This window comes from Periplaneta americana, chromosome 8 (assembly GCF_040183065.1).
Source record: "Periplaneta americana isolate PAMFEO1 chromosome 8, P.americana_PAMFEO1_priV1, whole genome shotgun sequence".
Lineage (NCBI taxonomy): Eukaryota > Metazoa > Arthropoda > Insecta > Blattodea > Blattidae > Periplaneta > Periplaneta americana.
The window spans coordinates 315,441-338,887 of NC_091124.1; the positions used below are offsets into that span (position 1 = coordinate 315,441).

Here is a 23,447-nt window from a genome sequence, read left to right on the forward strand (position 1 = left end):
GTAAAATTTATGCAGACTACTGGACTGTACCCAAGCACGAGCATATGCTCATTTCGGGTATATATTCACATGTATTCATTTCAAATGTAAATTGTAAATAAATTTGAATTTGAATTTCAATTTGAAATTCAATTTCATCTCTCTCTTGCCAAATCTTACCAGTAGAAGATTGGCCATTGATAGCAAAACACATACAAATTGTAGTAAGACTGGTCATATAACTCTCGATAAACAAAAGCAAACATTTCATATGGCACCTATATGATAATCAAAATTCTCAATTGACAATGTTTTTAAAGAATTGTAAACTTGAGTAGCACCGAAAGCCAAGCCCAGGAATCGAACCCTGGACCTCCAGATCTGGAAGTCACCATGCTGACCAACAGACCACGGAGGCAGTCCTTTTCTGAATTTCAGCTGAAAAAGATGGAGTTAATTACTACTGCGATGCAAGACGGAAAATTCCGAGCATTAGCAACCAACCTTTCTAAGAGAAAGTGATGTTCAAGTATCAAAACAATAACTACAATTCAAAGCATTTATTAATTCCACTTTTACAGTACATGTTTTATATACAGAATAAAAAATTCCTTTATATATCAATTTACACTTTTTAATATATCAGAATAGCAGTGCAACATTGCAGTCGAATTGTCACACAATTCCCCAGGCTTTGAGTTACAGGCTGATCCTGGTGTTTCTAACACTTTGTTAGTTTCATTTCAATGAAATCCAGAAAATGTCTGCAGATGTACAAATGTCTCATGAACAGAGATATCATATTTAAAACATCAGCATGCCTAAGGCCATTTCATTTCAGCGAAAATTTCTAATCATTTTTTTATATAATATAGTGAGTAATAAAAAATCAGGAGACAGACTGGAAAAAAGACATATTTAAAGAAATGGGCAATTCAAGAATATGTACAGTGCATTTATTTTGCTAAGGCCCACTTTCAGAACATCAGTATATGTGCCAGTGAACAGCACAGCTGCCCAACGCAGCCTGAAGAGAGGTCAATTGTGATTCAAGATGACACGAGATAAACCATAGAACGGACAGTTTTGCAATTTGAATTTTTAAAACAACTAGAAGCATTTGAAATTAATATATGGAGAGAAGTGTAGCGTGTGAAATGAACAGACAGAATAAGAAATGAAGCTGTGTTGGAAAGAATGGGGTCCACACCTGTGGAGTAATGGTCAGCACGTCTGGCGGCAAAACCAGGTGCCCCAGGTTCGATTCCCAGTCGGGGTAAGTTACCTGGTTGAGGTTTTTTCCGGGGTTTTCCCTCAACCCAATATGAGCAAATGCTGGGTAACTTTCAGTGTTGGACCCTGGACTCATTTCACCGGCATTATCACCTCCATCTCATTCAGACACTAAATAACCTGAGATGTTGATAGCGCGTCGTAAAATAGCCTACTTAAAAAAAAAAAGAAGAAAAAGCAAAAAGGGCACCAAAATTTTACGGAAACCAAATCAAACTTTACCCTATCATTCTGCAAAAATAATTAAAAGAAACGTCCAGAAAGAACTGTTGGAGCATTTGAAAATTCAAAATAATGACAAATCATGGGCAGCTATATTGCAAAATAAATACTTAATTCCCGGACACCAAAGACTTGATGCTGCTGCAACATTTACATTGTTAACAGGTCACGACTATTTGGCTGCACACTGCACATCTTTATAAAATTGGAATCTTCGACTCTCCAAATTGTATCCTATGTCGTGAAGTATTCTACAATGAATAAGGATTGCTCGTCGAGTTGTTCAGCTCTCAAGACATCATCTACAAGAATGCTTACTGAACTTTATTGGGGAGCAAGAAAGCAAATGGAATATATCCAAGCATTTGGGCATTAGATTACTACTACTTCTACTTTCTGAATGTTCCAAATACGAACTAATGCGACAAATATGTGAAGACCCAGCGAAAAATGAGTAAACTAATAAGTTCAATAGTAAAGCATGATGGGAAGAAAGAGAAACTCTTGGCCACGTGTTGGGCTTCTGTGGGAAAGGAGAGTTATTGCGTAACAACAGGCATCATAGAGTCCGTGGAGCTATCACCTGTCTTCTGAGGAATAAGGGTTGGGAAGTTCATGAAGAGGTCCACTGCATTTCTGAAGACGACTCTCACAGAAGAGCGGATATAATAGCAATAAACAGGCAACAACAAAAGGCTATTATCATAGATCCAACTATACACATGGAGAGAGATCTAAACCAAGCTCATCAGGTTGATCAGGAAAAGAGGGCCATTTATGAACCTTGTATTCCGTACCTCAGTGCCAAGCATAACATCCCTCTCTTCAATTGGTCAGTGACAGGTTTGTTCTTTGGTGCTCGGAGTTCTTTACCAAAATTTACATATAATTTTTTAAAACAATTATCAATATCATCTTTTGAAATTCAAAAAATCATCTCGCAAATTCTTAAAGATTCCCTGCAGATTATACAGTTTCATTTATACCACTCAGAAGGCCTTAATTAAGGATATGCTAATTTTAAATAAAATATTTTATTTGTAAGTATAATTTTATAGTCAACTTCTAAGATTTTATTTTATAATTGATAATCAATGGTGCTTAATTATTACATTTTATTTTTATAACAATATTCATAATTAATTGATCATATTTGTTTGCTATTAATTTCCGGATCCTCGTGGTCATCCTTAAGGCCGGGCGAGTTATTTCTCTCTCTCTCTCTCTCTCTCTCTCTCTCTCTCTCATGTGGTATCTATGTTATCTCTTTTCTTTGGCATTTTACATAATAATTATATTTCAATGAAAAAGATATTCACATTAGAAAGCTAAGGCAGAAAATTTAATTGCTTTAAGGCTGGGAAAAAAGTCAAGCAGAAATATATCACAGATAAAGTCGCTGTATACAAAAGCACATACATGGGCTGTTTCTGTGAGGTTGCAATGCTAGTCAGTTATTGTGTTATCCCTTATATTGCAGCTTTGATTACAGCAGTATGGATCATTCTGGCCCACTGTAATATCAAGACTTCAAAAGTACCTGAAAAACTGCAGAAGGCCATGACTATATGCACAAGTGTATACGCTGTTCAGTTTATTATATTACACAACTAAAATATCACTAGGTAATTATAGGTAGGTATCGGTAACTACGAACTGTACCAAATACAAAAAGAAAAAAAAATCAAGCAATACAAAATGTACGCGTATTTAGAACAAAATCTGTTCAGTACAACTTAGCGAATATTTCGCACTAACAGATAAAATCACTGTAATGATTAGGGACCGGATTTTTATGTAATAGCAAGGTGTGAAATATGTACATATTTATGTAAGAAAAATAAGCTGAATATGTACCAAAATATGTAAAATCATGAAAATATATAATATCAATATCTGGCAGGTATGGGATAGGTAAGACTCTCCAGTTGTGATTTCATAGAGCACCCGACTTTTTTACCGCACACTTGACACATTACTATTTTTCCATCTGTAGTGAAAGCTTCATCCATCACAATCAATAATTTTATTCAAAGTAAAGAGGTCATGCAATAATCTGAAAAGCTATTTATTTTATTCTTTCAATATCTTTCCAGTTTGTTCCTTCACTCCAGCTTCTTTTCAAAAGTCGGCTACTTTATTGCGGCTCATGCCAGACTTGACACGGGTTTTCCCTGGAAGGATTAGGAAGAGGGTGGGTAAGGTTGCAAATTGCATGGGAACGGCTTGTTAAGACGTGTGCAGAACAATTATAGTTCTAGACAAATCATGTCATCCTCATCCCACTCCACTGCATGAAAGCAACACTGCTTTCTGAGTGATTTTTACAATACAAGGTAGTTGTATGAGAAAGGTTGCCTTTTGTTCACTCATATTTACAGTGGGCGGTATGGGGTGAGTACCTCTATTACTTCCTGGAACTAAGGACATTATGTTTCGTCCCGAAATATATTCTTTCTCGGGTAGGTAAAAAGGCTTTTTAAATCTGTGTATTTCAAATTGTAAACTTCCCCAGCAGAAGTTGTTTTTTTCCCCTTTTAGAGAAGTAAAAATGAATAAAACCTCTAAATATGTAGATTTATGTAATACCAAGCCATAATATGTAATGTGGGGGTAAATATGTAAAAATATGTAGTATCAAATTTTAATATATTAATGGTAATTACAAGATTCGCAAAGATTTATTACTTATGTACGGTTAGGTTGAAAGGAATATAATGTGTAATTACATAAAAATCCAGTCACTAGTAATGATACTGAAATTAACTAAGGGCATAAATAGCAGACTTCACGCACTGATTTTAATTACAGAACAATTGCACTCAAAGTTCCACTAATAAAGCTGGCCAACTAAACATTTTACAGTGATTAGAGGTTTATGAGACACACATTCCCATCAGCTTTCTTGAAATATTTAAGAATTTCAAACCTTTAAGTCCAAATTGAAGTTTGTGATTAAAAAAATGTTGGATCAGGTTTTTAGGGTATTTCCGCTTTGTCTGCCATCATTCTATGCTAGCCACTGGTTTTCCATACCGAAGACCCTGGTTCAAATCCCAGCACGTCCAAGTGCAATTTGTGATGAATAAATATGATACTGTAACATATTTTCCCTAGATATTTCAATTTCTCTTATCAACACACTAATTCTTCATTACTATCCTTGGCAAATTTAGAGATGATGAACCAGCAGAAGTTCAGAAAAGAGGTAAAAGAAAATAGTAGAATAAAGAAAAGGAGAGAATTCTTTGAATACTTCCATTTCACCTGACATCATTCAACTATTTTCTCTATTATCATCCATAAAATGGAATATATATCATCATTGTTTTCAAAACCTCGTAAGTCTACAAAACAGCATTTTTCAGTAAGAACAAATATATTAATGGAGTGCAAGCAGGTGCTTTCGCAAAATATTACTACCAAAATTTTTCTTTTAGTAGACAGTGCACCGCACTATTATCTAGTTCTGGAAACAGGCTATGCTGATTGAGATTAGATGTGTACACACTAAAACCATGAATCCGTTTAGGTAAATAATCATGATTAGAGACTGCAGTCTGTCCCAATAATCGTGATTAGAGACTGCAGTCTGTCACTGGGTTAGGTTCGTGAAGTCTGTACCACTACTTCTTTCTGTATGTTCTACAATTTCATTTTAATTTTTCATACTCTATTACTAAATACCTTGCTATAATAATACCGGACAGCTGTATACTAGCAGCACTGACATGAGTGCGAAATATCGCGGACCTGACATCTAGCGGAGCGGCGTGGAATTACGTCCACAAATACAAATATTAACATAGAGAGATTCGGACTATTGTTTAAAACATGAGTTAGTAATGTGGAATAATATATGAAACACTTAAGAAATGTTGAATAGTGTTTAATGTAAAATTATTATCCTATATCAAAGTTGTATATTATGAGAAATATTGCATACTTCATATTACTTTCCGTAATTATTGTTACATATTTTTTCTTTGCTTTAGTGAGACAAAATTAGTTCTGACATTAGGAATGAATTTATAATAATGTTTTATATACCCATTGCTGCCAACTGCAAAAAAAAAATGGTAGTATTCTGATGCTTGTAATGATTATTAGTAAAGGCATGTGGACAACAATAAAACTTAATTTGCTAAAACCTTAAAATTTCCAATATATTTTAAATTCTATTCATTTGTTAGGCCTAAATAAAAAAGCTAATTTTTATTGTTCTATCAACACAGAGACACAGGCATTAGGCCTACTAAAGAATGTTGTTGACTCACGTTTTATGAACTGTCAGAAATCGAAAGTACGATTTGGAGCAATTTGTAATGCTGCAATTGTCACAATTATAAACAGCACATATACAATAAAACTATTAACTATCCCAGCAACAATATACATTGCAGTTGATTACAGCTTGTTTTGCAAGTATCTCCACACCGGCTGCCTAGGTAGCAGCACCAGCATTGTTCACACACAAAACTGCTAGCTGTCCGGTATTATTATAGTAAGGTATTTGCTATTACTTCTGCTGTATACAGTAAGTTTTAAAATACATTTTACAGTATTTCCTATCATGCCTCAGTAATACTTGTTTCAAATTTATTGTTACCTTAACTATATTAATTTAAGTATAAGTTAATAATTTAGTTAACTTTTCTTCCAAGAAACTGTGCATGTTCCACGGGTGGCTTTATTCCTCAGTATACAGTTCTGGTAACATGTTACATTGCATTTGTTGAACGTGCTGTACCCAAATTTTCAAACAAATATTAATCTTCATCCTTTTATCCTCCTACACAATATTCTATGCTTCGTTTCTCAATTGGTTTGTAATTCTTCGCGAATTTCGATAACTTGTTCTATTGTTACGTAATCTCAATTTTTCATACAAAATATGAAATCTGTTACAATATCACAAACATTTATTCATTATATATTATTTTTTGCTTACCAGTATTTGTATATATCACCACGTAATAATCACTGTAAAATGTGCCACACACCTGTATTGTGACATGTTGCACATCTGCATTTATCCTGAATGTTCCTCTAAGCGTTTTCTTCATCCAGAAGTGTGGACAAAAAACTGTCTTTCTCACATATCTGGTAACCATCTGCAACATCCAAATAATCTTCGTGTTTGTTGTGCATACTGCTGAAAATAGTTATAAAATGCAAAACACAGACATTAGCTTAAATAAGCTTTCAAAGGAGGACTAAAATCAACAAGTCCCATACTGTAAAGTATATCTAATATGTTATAGGCCTGGCTAGATCTCGGAATTTTAGGCATGAAAAATTGACGTTTTAGGCAAAAGGTTACAAAATGATGTAAATAGGCACTATTCTTCAATTTTAGACAAGAAAAAATTTTTATTTTTGGTATCTAAAATGGGCCACAAAACGATTAGTTATGCATGAAAATAAATATTTTTACATTTTTATGTTTATAACTACATGCATCACATGTTATTTGTTTTCAATAATAATAATAATAATAATAATAATAATAATAATAATAATAATAATATTCAACTGCCCCCCGTTGAGGGTAGCCCTTACAGACTCAGTATATCCTCAAAAAAAAAATTAATATACATATGTAAACATAGATATTTAATTTTAAAGAAGGAGAACAAAGAAAAGGGCGTGAAAAATTACAATTGCTATTAATGTGGCACCATGTGATTAATCAGCATTTGGCAGGATTTTTTAACACAATTATCACAATGTCATCCCTCAGAGATGTTGGCAGAGCAAACTGCCGTCGAAAATCTTCGAAAAAAGCTGGTATAGTCCCTCGAGCACCTATGAGCAAGCCGAATACCTCAACGTGAATTGAGGCATATTTCAGCTTGAAATAGTTGACTGTAGGCTCATAGATCGACTTCTTCTCAAGGTGGACCTCGGCTGACTGATGACATCCTACTTCAAAACGTATCGTGGGGTCCACAACGATGCCCTGTTTAGTGTCAGCAGTGTACGCTAAAATATCTACTCGTCTCGTTGATCCATTTTCGGTTAGACAGGAGATTTCTTCTTCTACTATCCAGCCCTTATTTCTTAATGCGGCAGCAATTTTGGATCTTACAAGATGATGTCTAGAGTTCCTCAAGAGCAATCCCTGTTCACAGAATCCCTGTTAGTAGCACAATATGTTATCAAGATTTTTTCCACATTTTCAACAGTTACGCGGCTATGTCTTTTGTCTGTTAAAATCATTTCATTTAAAATTATTCTCTGTTTTATTTCTTCCCGAGTGTCATTTATATTTATTACTGTTGCTCCAAGATATTTGAATTTTTTCACCTCTTCAACTTAAAAATAGACTTGGGCTAATCTGTGGCTGAGTTAGCCTCAAACAATCTGAGAACACCACTCAACACTAATCAATCAGTTACCGGCTTGCCTACCGTAACAAAGAAAATGTCTAAATCTTGCCAGTTTATTACATAAACAACAAAAAATTATTTTCCCGTCATAAATAAGATCATTATAATCCACTGGCCAGGAATGCATTAAAGAAGCTTTCGGCATTGTTTCTCTTCACGCTGCTATGCAATGCAACCAATACAACACAGGAATGAACACTGAACCTTACACACAGAGAAGAAAACTAGAAACGAAATTTAAGCTATGTATTGTGCATTGTCGTTGAAGCATTCAAAAGTAGTTAAAACATTAATCGGAAACATATCAATTGCTGGTAGCCAGCCATTCACTGTTGACAAAAATTCACCTATAGTCTTCGCACGATGATGTGGTATCATTCTGTGTGTGTGACAAACTTTAAAATAAATGTGAATGAAGTAGCCACCAAAACGTTAAAATATGGTGTTCACTTAAATCGGCTACAACTTGCCATTTTTCACTCCAATATGAAATGAGTACCATTAAAGTAAAATTATCCTGAGGTAAAATAGTCCCCCATTCGGATCTCTGGGCGGGGACTACTTTAATGGTACAGAATCAACTAAACATCTTACAATGGAATGCCGGCGGTATGACATCAGCCAAGAAGACTGAACTAGCCAATATACTCTCAGATAATAATACAGATATCTTCCTTATTCAAGAAGCAAACCTTAATGCTGACCAATTAAAATATTTTAATTTTAAAGGTTTTAATATGAAACTGTTACCCAAAGGCAGGCAGATCAGTAGTGGAATTCTCGCAGGTACATCAAAGAAATTAATTACAAATTTCCAAATCATAAAAGAAATGGATAATCAAGACAAATTAGAACTAATAAAAATTGAAGTATGGAAAAATCAACAACATTTCAATCTACAGTGCCTATAACCCACCTAATAATCCCCTCGATCTAACTTTGTTTGATATACAACCTAAAACATTCATAATTGGTGACTTTAACGCCCACTCCCAACTTTGGGGCTACGATAATGTAAACCAACCTGGAGAAATGATCATGGACCTCCTAAATACTACAACCGCAGAACTTGTCTACAGAAAAGAAGATCCCCCTACTTTCATTCATTATTCTGGTTCTGGTACAAATCCAGACTTATTACTAGTAACATCAGATATCCATCACGAAACCAAGAAAAAAATAATTGAAGACCCTGGATCTGGCCATAGAGTCATCATTGCTTCTATCCATCTCCACCAAAACCGAAGAAAAGAGCCTACAATAACAAATCAACATGGAACTTTAAGAAAGCGGATTGGAAACTATTTACAACAGAACTCGACGAACACCTCAAGGTCAACACACCACTAATGGAAAATACAAACTCAGATAGATTGAACAAATATTTCTGTGAATCTGTTCTTAAAATTGCAAAAAAGCACATTCCACGAGGCAAACCAAAAAAATACACCCCATTCTGGACAGAAAACCTGAATTTATTGAAACAAGATAGAGATAAAGCAAGAACCAAAGCAGAACATAGCAAAACACCAGAAGATACTCAAGATTGGAGGAAGATGACTGCCATTCTTAAAAAAGCAATCATAACAGCAAAAAAGAAATGTTTCAATAAATTTATTGAAAACATTAATTACAGAACCGATAGCGCTAAAACATACAACTTTCTGAAGAATATTTCCAATACACAGGAAAATACTAGCCAACCTATTATTCATAATAACAAAACACTAACGGATAGTAGAGATACAGCAAACGCATTTAATAAACACTACTCAAACTCTCACAGATTACATCCCAATATCAAAAAAACTGACAAATTTATCAAAAGAGAATTACATAAAAATAATAAAAACAATATTACTAGTACAAAACCTGAAATATTTCATCAAAATTTTACTTCCAAAGAATTAACTCTAGCTTTACAAAATTTAAAAACCAAGAAATCTCCTGGCCCCAACAACATTCATTCCGAATTTTTGAAACATCTGGGGGAAAAAGCCAAGTCTGTACTTTTATCCATTTTCAATTTATCATGGAACACCTCAATTCCTGCAGCTTGGAAAAAAAGCAATCATTGTACCAATTCACAAAAAAGGGAAACCTGCTCATGATGTTAATAGTTATCGACCAATAGCACTATTAAGCATGATAGCAAAAACCATGGAGTCCATGATCTCCAACAGATTAACTTGGTATTTAGAATCCCAAAATCTTTTATCACCAAGACAAGCCGGCTTTCGACAACTACACTCTACCAATGAACAAGTCATATGCCTCGGCCAAGAAATAAAAGACAGTTTTAACAAGAAAGAAGATACCTTGGCAATATTTATTGACTTTCAGCTAGCATATGACTCTGTTCGGAGAAATAAATTATTACTAAAACTCCAGAAATTAGGTATCTCCAGCAATATGTTCAGATGGATATCAGAATTCCTTAGTCAAAGATTCATTGCCACTAAATTCAATAACTCACTTTATAGTTACAGACAAACATATCGAGGTCTACTTCAGGGCGCTGTCCTCAGCACAACTTTATTCAATATTTATATAAATGACTTACCCTCCCTATTAGAGGAATCAAACATGAAAACAGCTCTATTTGCAGATGATATAGTTTTGTGGACTTCCGGATCTTACAGACATAGAGACAAAATTCAAAATTCTGCTCTTAAAGCTCTAAATCAACTACATGAATGGAATACATCAAATTTGATGACACTCAATTTAAGCAAAAGTAACTACCAAATATTTTCTCTTGGTAAAAAAGAAAGAGAATTCAATATCCAACACAATGGCCAACACCTTCCTAGGACTTATGAATCCAAATATCTTGGAGTTATTTTCGATAGTAAGTTAACATGGAGCAACCATTTGAAATACATTTCTGAAAAAGCTCGTAAAAGATTCTCCCTTCTAAAAAGACTAGCAGGAAAGAAATGGGGATGCTCTAGGAATACTTTGAACACTACATACAAAATGTTTATACTGCCAGTGCTGACATACTGCGGAGAAATTTTAATTACTTCACCTTTCATAAACGACATAGAATATGTTCAAAACCAAGCTCTCAGACTCATTACTGGTGGAATCAAAACAACTCTAATAGATTCTATGAGATTCCTCACTAACATTAACAGCATCAAAATGACAATAGAAGAAAAAGCACTGATTCAATATGAAAAACTTATCAGATTACCAGGAAACAATTGGCATTCATACAGTCCTCTGTGTAGATTGAAAACTCAAAAAAGTTTCATATCCATTGTTCAAGAATTAAAACAGAAAATCAATATCCCGTATTTAAAAGAAAACCTACAAATTAAACCAAACCCTTTAACTCTATTAAATATGGAATATAATAATAATAATAATAATGATTTATTTTAGCTGGCAGAGTTAAGGCCGTAAGGCCTTCTCTTCCACTCAACCAGCAAAAAGTGTATATACATATGCATGAACTTACAAAGAATCCAACAATTTGATTTAGATGAGAGTTACATGTATACAAAAGTTATTTACAAAATACTATGAACTATTAATTAAACACTGAAATGAACTGTGTAGCAGAATTAAACTAAAATACATAGAATGTTAATATATTTCAAATAATATTAGATAATAGAAAGAGATTATTACGAGACAATTAAAATACAGCACAATCAGGATGATGTCTAAAGAAAAAAGTAACAATGTAGTCAGTGATAGTTTAAATCAGTATGATTGGAGTGAAATGCTAATAAGGTTATCTTTTAAGCTGTTCTTAAAGGTGTTTATTGTCTTGCAGCCCCTAATACTTTGTGACAAGGAATTCCATTGACGCGAGGTGGATATTGTAAAAGATGATGAATAACAAGATGTTCTATGAAGAGGTATACTTAGCGTGCCACAGATAAGTGATCTGGTATTTACGTCGTGGTTAGAGTATAGATAAGAGAAACGAGACGAAAGGTAATTTGGTGTTGAAGTGTGCAGAATTCGAAAGAGTAAAGACAAAGAGTGTAAAGTTCTACGTTCTTTAAGTCGGAGCCACGAGAGACTTGCGAAGGACGGTGATATGTGATCATACCGTCGGATGTTGCACACGTATCTGACGCACATATTCTGAGCTCGCTGTAACTTGACTGACAATTCAGAACTTAGGTCACTTAACAAAACGTCACAATAATCGAAGTGCGGCGTTACTAGGGTTTGCACTAGGGTAAGTTTTAGTTGCTGGGGCAAGAAGTTTCTCAAGCGACTCAAACAGTGAATGGAGGAACAGATTTTTTTTATCGTTTCTTTAACTTGAAAATTCCAACTTAGATTATTATCAAAAAAGAAGCCAAGATTTTTTACGACAGATGAATAAGGGATTAGAGTGTTGTTAAGGGTAACAACTGAAAGATTACTGTTATTAAGGGAGTTAACTAAACGCTTATGTCCAATAATTATGGCTTGAGTCTTACTTGGATTAAGTGCGAGTCCGAAATTGGCCGCCCAAGTGGAGACAGTGGCTAGGTCACAATTTAACTTGTCAATCGATTCATTGATCGTATTGGGTCTGGAATGTATGTAAAGTTGTAGGTCGTCGGCATAGAGGTGATATCGGCAATACTGTAAGTTCTTTGATACGTCATTAATGTAGATAGAGAAAAGTAGTGGTCCTAATACGGAGCCCTGCGGCACTCCCGCCTTTGTGCATCTCCATTGGGAGAATTGATTATCAAGTGAAACACACTGTTGGCGGTCACGTAGGTAGGAGTCCATCCAGCTCAAGGTATTGTCTGACAGGTGCAAAGCCTTCATCTTTGCAAGAAGCAAGTCGATATCAACAGAACCAAAGGCATTGCTGAAATCGAGAAGAGTTAGTGCCGTTACTTCACCCCTATCCATAGCTTCACGGATGTCCTCAGTCACTTTAAGTAGGGCTGTAGAAGTGCTGTGTCCATGTCTAAAACCCGATTGATAGTCATCAAGGAGTTTGTGTTCGTCGAGATAGTTCATAAGTTGTCCATGTACAATATGTTCTAATGCTTTTGAAAGAGTGGGAAGAATTGATATCGGTCTGTATTGGTTTACTGTAGAAGGTGTGTTAGATTTAGGTAAAGGTTTCACTAATGCCATTTTCCAGAGAGAGGGGTAGGACCCAGTCATAATAGATGCATTGAATATATGGGTGACAGTCGGCAGGATCACATCTATTATTTTATACAGGAGAGTGATATTTATATTGTCTATACCTTGGGCTTTAGATTTGATACGTCGCAGCGTCTTCATTACGTCAGTCGGGTTAATGTATTTAAAGAAGAATTTATCCCACACAGGTTGGGGGTAAGATCTGAGAAATTCAAGAGTCTCTTGCTTATGTAATGGTTCAGGTGGAGCAGTGACAAAATGTTCATTTAGACTATTGTGTGACAAGTTGATGTTATCTACCCGAGGCTTTGCTTTTGTTAGACCCAGGTTATTAAGGTTACGCCACAATTCTTTCACACTGACCGAAGGTAGAATAAGGGAATGTGCATGGCGTAATTTAGCATTTCTTACTGCTTGATTACATTTATTTCTTAAAACTTTGTAAGTATTAAAATCTAATTCGTCCTTGCTCCGTCTGTATTTACGATAAGCAGTGTCTCTGTCTGTCATGAGTAATCTAAATTTAACAGAAGAAATACTGAAATCAGAAGTAAACACTAAAATACTAAAACAATTGTCTTTAGAGACAATTAATATTAGATACCCTCCACAAAACTGGCTTCATTTATACACCGACGGATCCTTGATCTCCAGAGAACAAGGTGCCGGTGCAGGTGTTACGTGCTGTCTCTTCTCACTTTATAGATCTCTTGGGTATGGAACAACAAGTTTTGATGGAGAAATCATTGCAATAAGTGAAAGTCTCAGGAATCTTCTATGCCACATCAATAAATTTAAGAATGCAGTTATATTGTCAGACTCCAAAGCAGCTATTCTATCAATAGTCTCTAAAAACACACCTTCATCTCAAACAGCAGAAATAACTAAAATGCTCTCTCAATTAATATCACTCAATAAAAGAATTGTATTCCAATGGATACCATCCCATTGTGGAATCCTGGGAAACGAGAATGCGGATGCTTTAGCAAAGAAGGGCAGCACTGCTACTTACAGACCTGTTACTAAATCTACGTATTACTCTGTAAAAAGATTTATTAAATCTACATACTTAGACTTCAACAAACAAAATTTGATAACACAATCCCAAGGGAAAAAATGGAACTCCCTGCATCAAAATCCACAGTTAATTCCCGATTTACCACGGAAATCGTCTGTAGCTGCATTTAGATTGGCAACAGGCCATGATTGTTTGGCCAAACACCTGCATAGAATTGGAATATATCAGTCCCCTAACTGTTCATTGTGCAACTCAGACCAAGAAATGGATTTGGAACACCTCAAAATCTGTGCTTCAGTGGCTGACCATGATAATATCTTTGAAAAATATTGGAGTGCAAGAGGTCAAATGACTTTATTGTCAAACGCCTGGCATTAGAAAACAACAACAACTTTAAAATAAATCATTTTTAAGTAAACTATAATATTAACTAGTGGCTTGTGCAGCAAATGCTGCAAACTAAGTTCATTAGACGTTCAAATAAAAATTTTTCAGACTTATTTTCAATGAAGAATACCAAATTACATCAGCTTCTTGTCTATGCGGATGACGTGAATATGTTAGGAGAAAATACACAAACGATTAGGGAAAACATGGGAATTTTACTTGGAGCAGGTAAAGCGATCGGTTTGGAAGTAAATCCCAAAAAGACAAAGTATATGATTATGTCTCGTGACGATAATATCGTACGAAATGGAAATATAAAAAATTGGAGATTTATCCTTCGAAGAGGTGGAAAAATCAAATATCTTGGAGCAACAGTAACAAATATAAATGACACTCGGGAGGAAATTAAACGCAGAATAAATATGGGAAATGCCTGTTATTATTCGGTTGAGAAGCTTTTATCATCCAGTCTGCTGTCCAAAAATCTGAAAGTTAGAATTTATAAAACAGTTATATTACCTTTTCTTCTGTATGGTTGTGAAACTTGGACTCTCACTCTGAGAGAGGAACATAGGTTAATGCCCACATGCATCAACGTCAGTTAGTGTAACCACCGGTTAAAATTGTCACCTAACCTCTGGTTAAGCATTTTTACAGTGGATCGACCTCGGTTACGACTTAAATAGGAGGTTAACCACAGTAATCTCTAACCGGCCATATTCGAGCAGTTAAAAGAGATAACCAGTGATTAGTAGAGCAAGTAAAGCAAAATGGCGGCCAGAGCCACAGATGTTTATTTCGAAGACGATTATTATTATACAGTACTTGAATTACTTGATAGAGCGTGAGCGTGAAGTTTCTATAGTGGAAAGAGAGAATTCTTAAGAGGAATTAGGTGACAGAAAATTTCAGGAGGGATTTCGTTTATCAAAATCTACAAATGGATCACTTGAAATAACACAAAAAGTCATATTTCTCCTATGGTTCGGCTGCTTGTATTACGATTCTATGTAACTGTTATTTTCTGTATTTTAAGAGGGAATACTCTAACATCTCTTTCTCTATGTCACTGGCTGAACAAAGAGAGGTTATTTATGGATCTTAGGATAATGAACAGTTCCCTCGTGTAAATGAGGTGCTTGATCGTATACACATTCCTATTAATCTTCTGCATCCTTTTCCTTTATAGATATTCCATCTTTTTATATAATATATTTAAATTCTAGTAATTAAGTCTAGCGATACTTCAACCACACATTGGGATATAATCATTTTTGCATTCAATTTTCTATTTTGTACGATTTTAACCTAACAGCAAAGAAATGCAACTCGCAAATATAACAGCGCCCAAAGGCAAACAAATGCAAAGCGAAAATGTAGGACACGTTCATTTCGATGTAGAACTGAGTGAGCGCAGTCATTTTTAGACATTGACTATTATCTTTACAGTGGTATGGATGCTTTCCTTTAGTCATTTTGTAGAAACAGTACACCAGCATAGACTTTACTCTGGTTAAATGAGGTGTCAACTAGCCATGTTTAAGTAATCTGTGATTATGAATGGTGCACACAAATTACATTTTAACCACTGTTACTGTTTAACCATCGTTTCATAATCTACGATTACTGCGTTTTTAACCGATGTTGATACCCTTCGCCATAAGGGTGTTTGAGAATAAGGTGCTTAGGAAAATATTTGGGGCTAAGCGGGATGAAGTTACAGGAGAATGGAGAAAGTTACACAACACAGAACTGCACGCATTGTATTCTTCACCTGACATAATTAGGAACATTAAATCCAGACGTTTGAGATGGACAGGGCATGTAGCACATATGGGCGAATCCAGAAATGCATATAGACTGTTAGTTGGGAGGCCGGAGGGAAAAAGACCTTTGGGGAGGCCGAGACGTAGATAGGAGGATAATATTAAAATGGATTTGAGGGAGGAGGGGTATGATGGTAGAGACTGGATTAATCTTGCTCAGGATAGGGACCAATGGCGGGCTTATGTGAGGGCGGCAATGAACCTTCGGGTTCCTTAAAAGCCAGTAAGTAAGTACTTAGCACAACAAGATTTTTTTTGACACTCGTTGAAGACATTTTATGTAGAAGTTATACAGAACGACAATTCGAACAGTAGACCATACTGTGTAATGAAAAAGGCTTGTAATAGCACACTATAGAAGAAAATAATATGCTAATACAATGTACAGTACTTCACATATTTCTGTAGAAAAAAAAGCAAGAGAAAGACAGATGGATAATCCACCAATCGGTTAATGGAGTGACGAATAATCGGGATTTTATTGTACTTTCAATAATTGTAATAACTAGGGCTAGGATTTTGATGAAATTGCATCTTTTTCTAGTAAGCCAGAAACATAGCCGCTTTAGTATTTATATGTTATGTGATAAACTGAGTGTTTTAAGACATAGGACATTTTTTTGCATTTTTTGCCTGTTTCAACTCATAAGAACATCTTTTGTGTTATTCGGACATTTTTGAGGCATTTTCATTTAATTTTGGCCACAAATCCCGATTATTAATATTTCCTTTGATATTTTGTCTACATATTTTGTCCATTAATACCCTTTATTTTTTACTTGGTTATTTAATGATGCTGTACCAACTACGAGGTTATTTAGTGTCGATGGAGTTGGTGATAGTGATATGATATTTGGTGAGATGAGGCCGAGGATTCGCCATAGATTACCTGACATTTGCCTTACGGTTGGGAAAAACCTCGGGGGGGGGGAACCCAACCAGATAACCAAACGGGAATCGAACCCACGCCCGAGAGCAGGCAAGCACCTTAACCGACCGAGCTACGTCGGTGGCTAATACATATTATTTTGTATAATATTTTAATCGTTTTTCTACACAGATATTGCCCTTTTAACATAGTACACCCCATGTAATGGATCAGTCCAACCACCCCTTCAATATAGACTCCTCTATACCTGCTAATTCCGTGTAAGAGTGGCCTTGTGATGGGCTACATGAAACTACATCAGGTAAAATAATTAATTAAAGTGTACCACTTAGAAAAAACTATGTAAAATTAATTTTTTTTTTTATCCAATGCCACCAGGTTGTCTTTTCGACATTTCTGGTCTTCTCTCCTGGCCGTGACTTATTTGTAAAATTAAATAAACTTAAATGTTGGTACTAGAATTTAATTTAATTTCTAGTCTCAATATTAAGTAGCACAAAACTCCTTTGTGCGAGATCGTGCGTATTTGTTTGGTTTCCGCACAAAACCAACCCGCAGTAAGTCTAAAATTCCACATTCAGTATTCCCAACGTAACACACATAACAATTTCCCTCTTCTTACCGCTTAAGTGACATATTGATTTTACTGCTTTAGGCTTTTAACATATTATTTTTAGAGACGTTTAACATAGTAATAATTATAAATTGGAAACTTACCACTGCAATTTCACCTAAATTGCACTGTTAATTATTGTTTTTAAATATTTGCAAAAATTAAGTAAACTCCACAACTCCACTAAAGTTACTGCATTCGTGATGCAGATATTTTTGTTTTCCAAAATTGCCGTCATTGAACAGAAACCAAGATGGAGATTTCATTGCAACTAATTAGAAATTCCTCTTTCAGGTATGTAATAAACGATCTTCGCACAAAATAATGTACGATACATGAGCGGGATGTTTTCTTTCAATTCTCGGAAATTAAAAAAGCTCAACTACGTTTCGCTTTTTCAAACTTTTCCTCGAACATGAAAACTTCAACATACCGCTCTTGTAACGCATATTACTATTTCCTACTAAGCCAATTTTAGAATGAAAGATCAACTTTTAGGGCATTTTTAAGGGCATTTTTTAAAGATTCTTAGGTCATAAATGCATTGTTTTTAGGACATTTTTTTATGATTTATAGGTCATCAAAATCCTAGCCTTAGTAATAACCATGAATGTGCATTTTCTTAGTTCTTAGAAAAAGGAGTTTGAAGTTTCAAATGGCTTTATAAAAATTCAGGAACACTTCATTTTAATCAACATATTATGATTTATGCTCGACCATGCCGAAATGTAGTAATTATACACCTGGTAGCAGACCTTTAATGCATGTCATTAAAGTACACCTACTCATTAAAGGTCAGGTCTTTCAGCCAATGACGACTCAGGTTATAACTGTTCAGCCAATGACAGGTCAGCTTTCTACCATTATAAAACCGCAAGTATCGATTATTCTCGGATATGCAATCGAAAGAGAATTAGCGAAAAGTCACGGAGGCTGGAAATCCAATACTGTCGCAGAAGGTTATGTTCCGTTAGCGTTAATTGTAAATAATATTCAAATAAATTCAATTTGTCATCTCGTTTTTCAATGTCTAATTTAATTTCAATGTTATCTCTATAGGTTCTTATGGCCTAGCAAGGTCAATGTGAACATCTGTTCCTCGGAAAAAATCAATACTTTCGCGTCTGCCAAAATCTCACAACATACGGGACATTGGCCAAGGTCAGATACAAAGAAAATTAATAATATCAAGTTAGAAATATGGTCGAGCATAAAAAGTCGTATGAAACTCGCCTATAATGGTAATTAAGAAGCTCGTATGAAAATTATGAAACTCGCTTGCGCTCGTTTCATAAATATCCATACTCACTTCTTAATTACCTTCATTATAGGCTCGTTGCATAATGTACTATTATGATATAGGAAGGTGATTAAAATGAAGTTTTCCTGAATTTATAAGGGCACATTCAAGTGGTTTCAGGCTTACAGAATATAAGGAAGTTCTCATCCAGCTAGCCCTGCCTTCTGGCGACACTTGTGCATCAGGGCCCTCAGCATGAACTGCTTGCGCGACAGGCTGCGGACCTGCTTCAGGAACACGTCCAGGTCGATCACCCCACGTCTCAGGGCCTCCCCCATGTAGTAGATGGCGTCCTCTGTAGCTGCCTCCTCTGCGAAAGCATTCAGCAACCTGCAAACACAGATGTGATTGTAATTATCGTGTCCCCTCCTTCTGCTCCTTGAAACTGAAATTGTTCTTCTCTCCCTCTGCAACACTTACTGCTTATATAGCGGTGCTGTGGTGGTAACAGCCTCGTCCACATCCAGGGGCTGCTGCTCTGATAGCCGTTCAATGGCTTTCTCCAACTCCTGTTCCTTGTCTTTGAGAATGGTTATATTTTTGTCCAGTTCAACCTGGAACAGAGAAACCAGCATATTAGAACTCTAAGATTAGCTGACATTATTAGAAAGGATAAATTATATTACATATCTTGGATACACATTATCTTTTTTCGATAAAGTAGACATTTCACAGAAAATTTCTAAATACACCAAAAGAATGGAAATAATTAACACCATTATGAAACCTTCCCTAGTACAAAGGCATACTAGAATTCGCCTTTACAAGACCTTGGCGAGACCTGTACTTTGTTACGGCAGTGAGGCATGGACATTGAGGAAGAAAGACGAAAGCAGAATAACGGCCAATGAAATGAAATTTATGAGATATACAGCGGGATATACGAAATGGGATCACAAATGCAATGAAGATGTAATGGAATAATTACAACTATAACCTGTAATTAATCACGTAAAACATTATCAGAACAACTGGGTAAATCATCTGCATCACATGCATAGAGATAGAATCCCAAAAGTCATGCTCCACTATCGTCCAAACGGGAAGAGATCTCTCGGTCGTCCAAAGAAGCGCTGGATTGAAAATTCAACTGTGAGATCGTAACAGGCCATTTGGCCTAATACTTGAAGGGAAGAAGAAGAAGAAGAAGAAGAAGAAGAAGATTAGCTGACATGTAGAGTGATCATTGTAATAAACTTCTCATATGACGAGTTTGTAATGTAATAACAGAAAGATACTCATAGGAATTGAACCCGGGTCCCCAATGTCGCAAACCAGCATGTTACTGACTGCTCCACTGGGGCAAACAATACAGAGACGGCACAAAGAGAGGCTTGAAGTCAGAGAAGACAACACACGTACAAATTTGCTGGTGTGAATCACTCTTCTAGATAATGGAGAAAAAATGGGAGTATAAGGGTACAGTGCATCAGTTATTCATAGATTTAAAAAAGACATATGACTCAGTTAAGAGAGAAGTTTTATATGATATTCTTATTGAATTTGGTATTCCCAAGAAACTAGTTCGATTAATTAAAATGTGTCTCAGTGAAACGTACAGCAGAGTTCGTATAGGTCAGTTTCTATCAGATACGTTTCCAATTCACTGTGGGCTAAAGCAGGGAGATGCACTATCACCTTTACTTTTTAACTTTGCTCTAGAGTATGCCATTAGGAAAGTCCAGGATAACAGAGAGGGTTTGGAATTGAACGGGTTACATCAGCTGCTTGTCTATGCGGATGACGTGAATATGTTAGGAGAAAATCCACAAACGATTAGGAAAAACACGAGGATTTTACTGGAAGCAAGTAAAGAGATAGGTTTGGAAGTGAATCCCGAGAAGAGAAAGTATATGATTATGTCTCGTGACCAGAATATTGTACGAAATGGAAATATAACAATTGGAAATTTATCTTTTGAAGAAGTGGAGAAGTTCAAATATCTTGGAGCAACAGTAACAAATATAAATGACACTCGGGAGGAAATTAAACACAAAATAAATATGGGAAATGCCTGTTATTATTCGGTTGAGAAGCTTTTATCTTCCAGTCTGCTGTCAAAAAATCTGAAAGTTAGAATTTATAAAACAGTTATATTACCGGTTGTTCTGTATGGTTGTGAAACTTGGACTCTCACTCTGAGAGAGGAACTTAGGTTAAGGGTGTTTGAGAATAAGGTGCTTAGGAAAATATTTGGGGCTAAGAGGGATGAAGTTACAGGAGAATGGAGAAAGTTACACAACACAGAACTGCACGAATTTTATTCTTCACCTGACATAATTAGGAACATTAAATCCAGACGTTTGAGATGGGCAGGGCATGTAGCACGTATGGGCGAATCCAGAAATGCATATAGAGTATTAGTTGGGAGGCCGGAGGGAAAAAGACCTTTAGGGAGGCCAAGACGTAGATGGGAAGATAATATTAAAATGGATTTGAGGGAGGTGGGATATGATGATAGAGAATGGATTAATCTTGCTCAGGATAGGGACCAATGTCGGGCTTATGTGAGGGTGGCAATGAGCCTACAGGTTCCTTAAAAGCCACTTCAAAACTTGAACTTTTTCACCGCCAAGAGTCGCATCATCAATTTTATTGTTTCTAAGACTGTATGATAAAATCACTGTATTGTATACTTTCACCCTTACCTGTTCTTTCTCCAGCCGTGCCAGGATGTCGTCCAGCTTGTTCTTGCCCTGCACCAACTCCTGCTGGGTGCGTCCCAGAGTCTCCAGCTCTGCCTGGGTCTGAGAGAACTGCTCCCTCAGGCGCCGTCGCAGTTTATCTTCCACTGCTGACAACAGGGAAGCTCTGATGTGCTCTTCTGTGATTGTTCCTGTAGCACTACTCGCGCTGGTGGCAGCACTGCTTGAAGGCGGAGACTACAAACAAACGAGAGAGCTGATATGAGGGAACTCAGTACATGTAAAAGTTTTCAAAGATTAACAAGTCAGCACGTGTTCAGCAACGTACTGAGAAGAAGGGGGAGGGTGAAGAAGAAGAACAGGAGGAACAGCTGAGGCAGACATAGAATTAATTTATGCTACCCTTACCGTTTGTGGTGGGTAGCCCTGGGTTGGCACTGGTGGTGGATATGGGTACCCCCAACTGTTGGGGTACATCGGAGAGTGGTAAGGCGGATAGGGGTACTGCGTGGACGTGGATGGCTGATACGACGAGGTGGCCGGGTACGGCAAGTAGGGCTGGGTGCTGCTGGGCCCACTGCTAGCCCCTGGCATGGGCATGTAGGCTGCAACACACAACACACCAGTTGAAAATTACGTATCAGATGCTGATTTATGGGATGTCCAAATATCATTGCAGAAACACAGCTAATTTATTTGTATATGGTTCGAAGACATTCTCCAAGAATTACTCAACCTGACACATACTTTCTCGTTGTACATTTTGTGTGTTTTGTAACAATTCAGTTCTTTTATGTTGGGTGAATGACGAACACTGAGTACCAGCCATTAGAAAAAAAAATTCCTGTATCATATTGCAAATCATATTACTGTTTATAGCTTACTTTCTTGAACTATTATTCAAAAAGACTTACATAAAAGAAACCATTTAACACACACCCAGTAAAATGAACTTTCGTTTTCTGGACTACACACAAATGACACTTTCTACAGTTCTACAAGAAAGGTACTGATTTCATTTATCAACTGTATGGTTTAAGTCGATACATTATCATTAATCTTCCAGAAATGGACACAAAATAGTTAAGGGTTACATCAGCTGTTTATCTATATGGATAAGGTGAATATGTTCGGAAAAAATTCACAAATTGTTACGGAAAACACGGGAATTTTACTTGAAGCAAGTAAGGAGATAGGTTTGGAAGTAAACCCCCCCCCCCCAAAAAAAGCAAAGTTTATGATTATATCACGTGACCAGAACATAGTACGAAACGGAAATATAAAAATTGGAAATTTATCCTTCGAAATGGGGAAAAAATTCAAATAGCTTGACGCAAGAGTAATAAATATAAATGACACTCTAGAGAGAATTAAACGCAGAATAAATATGGGAAATGCTTGTTATTATTCGGTTGAGAAGCTTTTGTCATTCAGTCTTAAAAAAAAACTGAAAGTCAGAATTTATAAAACTGTTATATTACCGGTTGTTCTGTATGGTTGTGAAACTTGGACTCCCACTTTGAGAGAGGAAAAGAGATTAAGGACATTCGTGAATAAGGTGCTTAGGAAAATATTTGGAAGATGACCGAAAATAGGTCGAAACATGTTAACAAGGTACGTTAATATTTAACACAAGAAAGTTCTTATCATATATATTCCGAAATATTTGGAGCTAAGAGGGATGAAGTTACACTGAATTGAGAAAGTTACACAATACAACTGCATGCATTGTATTCTTCACCTGACAATTGTTGTTGTTGTTGTC

General features: G+C 36.0%; 1 protein-coding gene across 7 annotated transcripts in view; it reads right to left on the minus strand.

Moving 5' to 3' along the window:
* Window positions 1-524: 524 nt before the first annotated feature.
* Window positions 525-23,447, minus strand: part of TSG101 (tumor susceptibility gene 101) — a 57,935-nt gene continuing 35,012 nt past the window's right edge. For 5 of the 7 annotated variants that reach the window (XM_069832239.1, XM_069832238.1, XM_069832240.1 and 2 more), the window contains 5 exons: window positions 22,091-22,287; window positions 21,686-21,919; window positions 19,458-19,591; window positions 19,164-19,367; window positions 525-6,649 (listed from right to left, as the gene is read on the minus strand). In XM_069832239.1, coding sequence (XP_069688340.1) covers window positions 19,181-19,367; window positions 19,458-19,591; window positions 21,686-21,919; window positions 22,091-22,287 — 752 coding nt within the window. In that variant the 3' untranslated portion in view covers window positions 525-6,649; window positions 19,164-19,180. The remainder of the gene's footprint in view (window positions 6,650-19,163; window positions 19,368-19,457; window positions 19,592-21,685; window positions 21,920-22,090; window positions 22,288-23,447) is intronic. The other 2 variants (XM_069832236.1, XM_069832235.1) reach the window with 2 other exon arrangements.